The sequence below is a fragment of the Salvelinus fontinalis genome, chromosome 30 (genome assembly GCF_029448725.1).
Source record: "Salvelinus fontinalis isolate EN_2023a chromosome 30, ASM2944872v1, whole genome shotgun sequence".
Taxonomy (NCBI): domain Eukaryota; kingdom Metazoa; phylum Chordata; class Actinopteri; order Salmoniformes; family Salmonidae; genus Salvelinus; species Salvelinus fontinalis.
Genome location: NC_074694.1, coordinates 21009403 through 21018241, shown reverse-complemented (window position 1 = coordinate 21018241; position 8839 = coordinate 21009403). Strand labels below are relative to the sequence as shown.

At 41.6% G+C, this 8839-nt stretch overlaps 1 protein-coding gene across 2 annotated transcripts; it reads right to left on the bottom strand.

Annotated features, from left to right (window-relative positions):
- Window positions 1-340: 340 nt before the first annotated feature.
- Window positions 341-8411, bottom strand: LOC129828790 (polycomb group RING finger protein 5-A-like). 2 transcript variants are annotated; one of them, XM_055889998.1, is made up of 9 exons: window positions 8211-8411; window positions 6428-6556; window positions 6002-6098; window positions 5526-5581; window positions 5298-5357; window positions 4979-5127; window positions 4114-4212; window positions 3858-3947; window positions 341-1840 (listed from the first exon to the last, which is right to left on the bottom strand). In XM_055889998.1, the coding sequence occupies exons 1-9, from the start codon at window positions 8314-8316 to the stop codon at window positions 1793-1795; spliced, it is 834 nt and encodes a 277-aa protein (XP_055745973.1). In that variant the 5' UTR covers window positions 8317-8411; the 3' UTR covers window positions 341-1792. The 2 variants fall into 2 exon arrangements, with proteins under 2 accessions (XP_055745973.1, XP_055745972.1); XM_055889997.1 differs by having other exon boundaries at window positions 6428-6712; window positions 7540-8404.
- Between the last annotated feature and the right edge of the window lie 428 nt (window positions 8412-8839).

Here is an 8839-nt window from a genome sequence, read left to right as displayed (position 1 = left end):
GAAGTTGGGCAGATGTATTTCACATACTGACTGCTTTTCGCATCTAGAAACACTATCCTCCTGCCTGTCCAGTCAGATAAACATACCAGGGAAATCATCATCGTTACAACTGGTCCAAACAGTTTGGGCAGGAGGCAGAATCACTTTGTAATGAACCTATAAAACAAAGTTCATAGGAGCAAACAGAATACTAGCTAGAAAGAAAAAGTTCCTAAATTGACAAGAATGCAAACATGAATATTGGTTAAAGCTTTAGGCCTTTATCCTGACTTAGAGGCCCAAAGCCCAAGCAAACCAAAAAACAGTCTCATCAATGGCAGTTAAGTCAATAGACAGTTGGTAAAATAAAAACATTTAATTTATTCATGAATAATTATTATAAATCAAGTACAGATATGAACAATATTTCTACAGCTCTAATATCTCAAGAATGATTCTCAGGCATGGGTACATTTAAAAATATAATATATTACTCTAAGCAGCATAAAACTTCAACCATAAGAATATGTACATGTTTCCTTTTCTGTCTTCAAAAAAATGTAAAAAAATACACATTTTCCTTGTCAGCACAAGGACAGGTTGGCTTCACTGCAAGGAACACACCTCAATGGTTTTCACATATAAATCACATCAACATAGATTACAGTTTAAAAGGCTAAACTTGAGATGACTAGGTAACGAAGCAGACACTGTATACTCTCTATACTGAATCACTGTGAAAGAGTCAGCTTCAGTACACTACACCTCAAAGCTAATACAATAAGCCTTTTGCCAACCAGTTCTTACAGTGCCCAATACTATTCTGTGATCAAAAATCCATAATTGGCATAATTCATATCTCGTACTACCGTGTTGTAATGTCATGTACTTCAAAAAACACATTTATAGATCAAAGGTCTAGTAACAATATGAAATGTACACACCACTGGTTTCCCTTCAAAACATGTAAGATGGTATCTTTTTAGGCTAGAGAGATACTAAGATTAATCTGAAAAACTAAAATGTAATACCTGGTCACTCTGACCGGTGCCAAAAAAGCTATTAGTGCAGGTCTGAGATTGGCAGGAGCCAGGGTAATCACACTGCAGTTTGGGTTGAGTGAGTGTGTGTGTTTGTGTGTGTTTGTTAAAAAGAGGCTTAACGTTTCTCTTCCCATCACGCAGGCTCCCGAGCCTCTGCCAGAGAGTGCTTGTTGATTTCAGCAACATGTCAGACTGGTTATAATAACTGAGCATGGGACAGAATGAAGAAGAATGAGCTTCGGTTTAGACTCTGAAACCTTTTGGCAACATTAAGGTGCTCGGTCAATTGATTGATTGTGGGCAAATCTGTGGATATGTTATGTGCATTTTATAAAGAGAAGAAAATGGCTTAAATTTAAAAAAAAATGTTACTTTTCTTGTTGAAACAGTCAGGCATCTGTTGGAAGGCCTTGGAGTTGCTTGATTCCTACCTATTCTTCTTTCCATTTCATTTTCTGTCCACACCAACTTGTATTCATCATGTAGATGCAGGTCAATCCTTGTCATTGGCTGGGTTACCAGGATACCCGAGTACCTGGCTAATAAATACCATTTGGATACATTCATACATCTATGTTTCAGCTAAGCTTGTCCCGCTAGTTACTTGTCTTGAAGATCACTTTGGCCAAGAGCACGGAATGTTCAACAATGAAGGACACAACAAAATTAAACAAAAGTTCAAAAATGTTGGGAACGAGTCCCTGGCCTCAGTTTGATGCACATCCAGTCATTGCTTTTATTTGTCGATGAAGGCTTCTCAAGGGCTTTGTTCAGCCAAAGTCTATTCGTGGCCTGTACTCCAGGACCATGGGATATGTCTGAGGAGAGTGTAGAAAGACAGTGCTGTTTATTTTCATTTCCTGGAAGTTTTTACAAAGACAACTTGCAAAGTAAATAGCCTAGTAGATGCTGGCACGTTCTGACGAGTGTATTTAACTAATGAGCTTTGCAATTCCATCTCAAATGGCCCATATTTCACAGGAATGGATACATAGAGACAGAATTGCCCCTTTCAACTGACTTCAAGCCAAAGTTCTCATGTATGGTGTTTTAAGAAGAGAACGCACTATCATGTGAACCATCCCAGATCCCTATGGCTGACAGCTGAAAGAAGACAGGGGGCAGTATTGGACATTCAGATTAGAGCCCTGCACAGGCATGACATTTAAGCCCAACGACATGCTTGTAACATTCAGGCCCAACCCTAATTTAAGGCCCGGCCCGAACCTGAAATCAGAAATAACATTCTCTGTTAGCTGCTCATCTCTGTCTGTCCCTGCTCTGCATCTGCTCCATGTGCTCTCTGCGTGTGTGAGTATCCATAGAAACGGCTACGCTTGGATGTTCAGGAGAGGAGAGAGAGCTGTTAACTAGCTACTATTGAATAATTCTAAACTCTGACAAAACTCACTGATTATTATTATTTTCTGTGAAGTAATCTCTCCTGTCAACTCGGATAATGTTCTGGTCTAATATTTGACAATGTTCTGGTCTAATATTTGACAACGTTCTGGTCTAATATTTGACAATGTTCTGGTCTAATATTTAACGAGGTTGAACCACTTCTAACACCATGTTATGACAGTAAGTTATGACTGTAGAGATACTGAGCAGCAGAGCAGTAGGGAGCAAATGGCTCCGCTTCAAAATGTTAGTGATCAATTTAATCATTCTAAAATGATACCCAAGCCTGGCTCGTACCCTAGTTATTGGAAGAAAAAAAACAGGCCCTACCCAGCCCTAACCTGATGTATAATGTCAGGGCCAGGTAGCAGAGCTCCAAAACATTAAGATATGCTTTTAGGATGTCTCAATGAATTATCTGCAGTCAGTCCAAACCTTACTGCTACTGATGATTCCTAGGGGTTTGCTGGATATCCATCTATAAAACACTGTCTAGATTTATTTGTAACGCTACACACATCTCTATTATTGAATTTTACTAGGCTTAGTCTGGTGTGGCACGTGAGCACAAGGTCAGGGCCTGAGTCTGGTATAAGGGGTAAAAAGCCACCCCTCTCCCTCTTTTTGGGGGGGGGAGACATGTAGTTTAAGGTAATCTTTATTATTCATAGGCTGATGAGCACAATATCATTCAACTTTTGGTGCTTCTTTCCATCCATGTGGCTCTCTGCTTAACATGAGCGAGTTGTTCATGATGTGGCAACATGACAAGGCTTAATACTCAGCCCCTTTAATAGGTCTAATGCCTGACCGTGGTACTAGTGACAGTTGGGCAAGAAGACGGAACAACTAAAGCTGAACTGCTAAAGTAAAGACAGCTGGTCGGAGGGCAGGGACAGGCAGGAAATGACATAGCGATAACACAGTCCTATGTTGTAATGAGCTCTATCTATGGCAGGGGTGTCAAACGCACTTTTCCCAAGGGCCGCATTCGGTCTTCAAGGTCCAGGGCGCCGCACAGAAACTGTGGTATATTTCCTCACCAACAAAATGTGCCAGAAATAGTCCTATCCATCGTTTCTGGAATTTTCTATGCTTTCTGACTGTCTAGCTTTCATTTGGGTGATTATTAGCGAGCTGGACAGACAAGAAAGTGTATGAATGTAGGTCCATTTAAAAAAAGAAAAGTGTATTGAGTTTGTTCCCCAAAATAAAATAATATTTACTCAAACCACCAACGGGCCGGATTGGAACCCCTCGTGGAATGTTTGACAAGCCGTGATCTACGGTGTATTGGCTATTAGGGCGGGTATGGAAGATTTCTGGGCATGCCAGAGAGAACATGATCAATAACAGGTTATCTAAGAACCGGATGAGACAGGGGAAGTGTGGAGGAAAGGACAGAAACAGGACATGATATAAGAGACTCACGTTGTCACCGTGCAGCCTCCAGCGGGTCATGTAGATGAACTCCAGAGTGTGGTCCTTACCCATGATCTCCCCGTTACACAGCACATCCAGCTAGCAAGAGAGGACAGACACACACCCACACAGAGAGAGACACAGAGAGGCACACGTGCTCGCTCGCCCGTAAACAAACACAAAGGCACGTTTATAGACATTATTCCCTTTTCTATACCCATCAGCAGTATACTATAAAGTCAAGTTATGTACATTGTAATCTTACCTCACAAGAGCTTGACAGCTTTAACTTTAGACTGAGAAACTTCTTGATGGTTCCCACCGTGACTCGACTAGAGCAGCGAATGAACTTCTTCATTAAACACTGGGGTAAACAACAGGAGTATGTTTACTGTACATTCATATAGCACACAGAGTACACGCAAAGAATACCTGAACTGGCCCTGAGCATGTTGAAAGAAACACTCACACAGAACACTCCCATCGGAAGAGGAAAAATATTCAAACACACACACACACCCCAAAAATCTGAGCGGGCACAAAATGTGAGGAGAGGTTGTAGAATTTAGCATTTTTCAAACACCCAAAACAGCTTTTTCCTGCAATCTAGAGCCATAATCATTATGCTTAATTCTGTCAAAAATGTTTATTTTTCTGCATAGCTGTCTGTATTCTCCTGACTGGTGGTTCTTTTGTTAAAGAAACTAAATATGCTTCTCTGCATCTCTGATAAAAAGAAAAAAAGAAAGATTGAAATTAAATGTGAGTCATATTCAGTACATTTAGCAATTGCTTGCTTTTCCAAAGTCTACCAACCTTGCCAGCAGGCATGCCAACTAAGATAGACAGACAAGCTAGCTACTCTAACTTGATTGATATCCTGAAATGTCTTCTTGGTAGCTAGTTATGAGGTTGGGAGATTGGGAACCTATCTGGGCTAGCTAAAGACAACTTCATAAAATTGCTAGCTGGCTAGTACCATTACAGAGAAAACACACAAAAAAAACAAAAGAATATGTTTTAGTATTATTATTATTATTTTTAAACGGGACAAATCTGAGGGGGCACGTGCTCCCTATGGGCATGAAACTGCTACACACACACACACACACACACACACACACACACACCTTCACTGTGTCATCTGCAGCATGTCCATTGTTGTGGAGACAGTCCAGGCAGATGGCTATCTGGGGGTCGCTCCTGTGATAATCCTGACCATCTTCATCACCATCCTCATCATCACTGAGCCCAAGCCTCTTAGACCCAAGGCCGTCTCCTGTGGGATAGCAGAGCACATGTGATTTTAGGAGATAATACTAGCAAGCCTAGCTGAAAGAGGTTGTCTAATATCAGTGCATTATTCATGTGTAATGACATACTTACATTTTACAGTAAAACACAGTACAATTTGTGATTGTGACTTCGTTACTGAGACTTATTCTGTACCTTGTCCATTTTCTTTGGATTTATTCTTCCTCCAGAAATCAATCTCCTGCTGTTCCTCTTCTGGTCAACACACACAGTCATAAAGAAAACAGAAGAAGTACAAGGTACTTCCATGAGTCTCATTACATCTAATGACAAGTCCCCTCTAAAGAGTGATTGAAAGTATTGACTTTGACTGAGAGATCATTTTGAAATATGTCCGTTTTTTCCTAGATGACAAGAACTCACTGTCTCGTAATCCAGGTACAAGCTTGAAAATGATTTCCTCAAGAGTATTGTCCAACCTGAGAAGAGAGAGGACCAGTGAAGATGAGGAAGTGACACGGGTAAAGAGAAAGAGGAGGCTGTGGTTTGTGCTAACAGTGCACTTGCAGTATTCAAAGCAAAGTGAAGGCCAAGTGTTTGTTGTTAGCTTCACTCAGAAAAAGAGTTTTAAAAGGGTTCTTCGGCTGTCCCCATAGGAGAACACTTTTTGGTTCCAGGTAGAACCCTTTTAGTTTCTATGTAGAAGCCTCTGCGGTAAGGGTTCTACATGGGACCCAAAAAGTTCTACCTGGAAACAAAAAGGGTTCTTCAAAGGGCTTTCCTATGGGGACAGCCGAAGAAACTTATTTTGTTCTAGATAGCAGCTTTTTTTCTAAGAGTGTTGTTGTCTGTCAGAGATGGTCAAAGCTAGTGGAGGACTATGTTTGTATGTGTCATACCTTAGCATCTCTAGAGGGTTGGTTTCATGGACTTGAATGCCACATTTGGGACAGTCATTACTGTCTTCAAAGTGCTGGATGATACAGCTCTTACAAACTGGAAAACAAGAAAAATCACACTACTATTATATTGTGTAAGATGCTTCGAGTGTGTGTGGGAGAAGATGGGAGTGAGGGGACGTATAGAGAAGAATGCGTAATATCTTCATTTAACCAGTTTTTCACAGCAGGAAAATAATCCTGTAGCAACAGGACAATTATGTGGATTATAATTAATTAACATTTTTGGGGGGGTTGAAACTTTTTTCGTAAGGGAAGTGGAAATTAAAACTTTAGAAGCCATGTTAAAACTTGAATACACTACAATGTTGCATTACCTGGAGCACAGGAATTGTGTGCGTGTGTGCGCATGTGTGTGTTACTTACATGTGTGCAGGCACTCAGTGACCGTAGTGGGTTTGATCAGGTAACCTCTGCACAGGTAGCAGGTAATGAAGTAGTTAAAGTCTTTGACCAGGGGTGCCCTCTGAGTGGCCATGGTCAGCCAATACAGAGCTGGGGAGGTCAGAGATGAGGTGGGGTCAGCAATCACAGAGGTCCCTGCAGCCCCTGACACTGCTGCGGTGACCCCTGTATCTTCTTCGTCTTCATCATCCTCAGCCAGTACTCATCGGCTGGGAAAGCCATTCTTCTAAAGACCATCTCAGATTACTTGTCAGACAGAAGGTAAGGTAGAACAGATAGGAAAGTAGATGAGTGTGCTACACGCAGGTGAGGTAACAGGCTCATTCAACGTCATAGGATGACATTTATTAAATCAAATGTGCAAAATCCAAAACAAATTACCACATTTCTGAATACACGACTTGCCTACATGCTTGTCAAAATCATACTTCAAAAATGACTCGTCTGCACCTGCTTCATCTATCCCCATCATACACCATGCATTGGCAACCAGATAGCACAGTTTAAACACGTCCTACTGACAAAACACATGTGTAAATTAGTCTAGGAAGACCGAGAAAGTCGGTACATGGAGGGCACAAAGGTGTTAACGTCATACAAATGCCCTCGGTTTACTAGAACAATCCTTGACACGCAGTTAAGAAATACAAAAGGACCACACGCTTCATTGTGAAAATCCGTAAGCAACACACTAAGCTATCTCATCGTAGAGAACGTCACGGTTAGTGTCACATGTATCATAACAACATTGAAGCCCCACACATATGGCTGCTGTCTGTAGCCACTACGACATTCGCGACACACCACATACTTCAAATAAAGTTGCGACTCGCAAGGAGATAGCGGAATGAAGTAAAGTCGAGCTAAATAAACCTGTTCTATAAACGTTAAAAAAAAAAGCACTAGCATTAGCAACCTACATACAGTTATGTCACACACGACAGACGAAACATAAGCCATCATCCCACCCCCAAAGTTTGACTGTAGGCTATAACGGGGATGATAAGCCGATTCCTTTTAGGCTATTTTCTGTCTGAAATGTTTGAACAACATAGGCTAAAAAAAATTCTTACCTCGTAACATCTCTACCTTTTCCATGAGGATTTATTATAGCTGGTCGAATGAGAAGAATTGGCTGTCCGTGTCACTGCGTTCTCTAGGTGATATCAACTACGTAGGCTAGTATGAAACTAGTGGCAAGAATACGGAATTGATGGTGCGTTCATGACAACTGGGACCTCGGAAAAAACGAGCCCAGAATGGGAAAAAACGTGACGTCAGTGATCTTCAGGTCGGAAAAGTCGTACCACTAGGATGCCGCGTTCAAAGCAACTGGGGACTCGGAACTGGGAAATATCCGGCTTTTAGACTTCAATGCGTTCAAGACAACTGGGAACTCGAAAAAAAACGAGCTCCGATGGTCATCTAACTCAGGCATCTTTCTAGATTTCTGACTTTCCGACCTGAAAATCACTGACGTCTGGATTTGACCTTTTGTTCCCAGTTGTCTTGACAGCACCACGATGCCCGAGTTTCCGACTTGAAATTCCGAGTTGGATGACTGTCAAAGATTTTCCTAGTCGGGGCTCGTTTTTTCCCGAGTTCCCAGTTCTCTTGAATACACTGAAGTCGGAGGTCGGAGATGTCCTAGTTCGGAGTTCATGCCTCATCATCTCGATAGTGTCATTACACAAAATGGTACGCAGCATCATCTGGATGTGTGCAAGAAAAGTTCAGCGTTCACCTTCTGCTACCATTTCTATCAAGCCATGTACGCATCGATAAATCCAACGTATGCACCACACAGAACTCACTACAACTGTGTCTGCTATGCAAGCACAGCGTTCCATTGGAAATTAATGTACTTCTGGTGTACCAAAATCAAAATGCACAATTGTTGTCGGTGTGATCAAGGCGTCAGAGTTGTCCTGAGCGCACCATTGTTGCGTTCATGTACTATAGGAAACTTGGAACCTCAGAGTTAAAATGAACGTAAGTTATTTGCGTAGAGCTTCCTATTGGTTGATTCTAATACCTCCCAAGTGGAAAACTTGGGATAAACTCGGGATCCGATTCTTTCACCTAGGATAGCAAGTCGAACATTTTAGTTTTCTAGTTCAGACTAGCATTCGAACGCGGCATTACCACAGCCACGCAGATCTGAAAAGTGGGCTGGAGATTTTCCAGCGCGTGTGATGCTGCCAATTCATACGCTGTGTGCACACAGGTTATTGCTGTATGGTACGTTTGACTTAGTCTGTATAAAAACAACGGAATCACGCTACACATTAACAACTCATTCTGTGGTTTATGCAGCGCTCACTTCCTTTCGGGAACAAGGAAATTCAGACATTTCCTACTTGCAAACTCACA

Bases quoted from the DNA above. Each gene is read 5' to 3' on its own strand.
- LOC129828790 (XM_055889998.1), bottom strand. From the start codon at position 8,316: ATGGAACGCTGTGCTTGCATAGCAGACACAGTTGTAGTGAGTTCTGTG. The intron at 6,557-8,210 runs GTGAACGCTGAA...TGACCTCCCCAG, and splicing joins GATAGAAATGGTAGCAGAAG to CTCTGTATTGGCTGACCATG. The intron at 5,582-6,001 runs GTATGACACATA...CTCTCTTCTCAG, and splicing joins AACCCTCTAGAGATGCTAAG to GTTGGACAATACTCTTGAGG.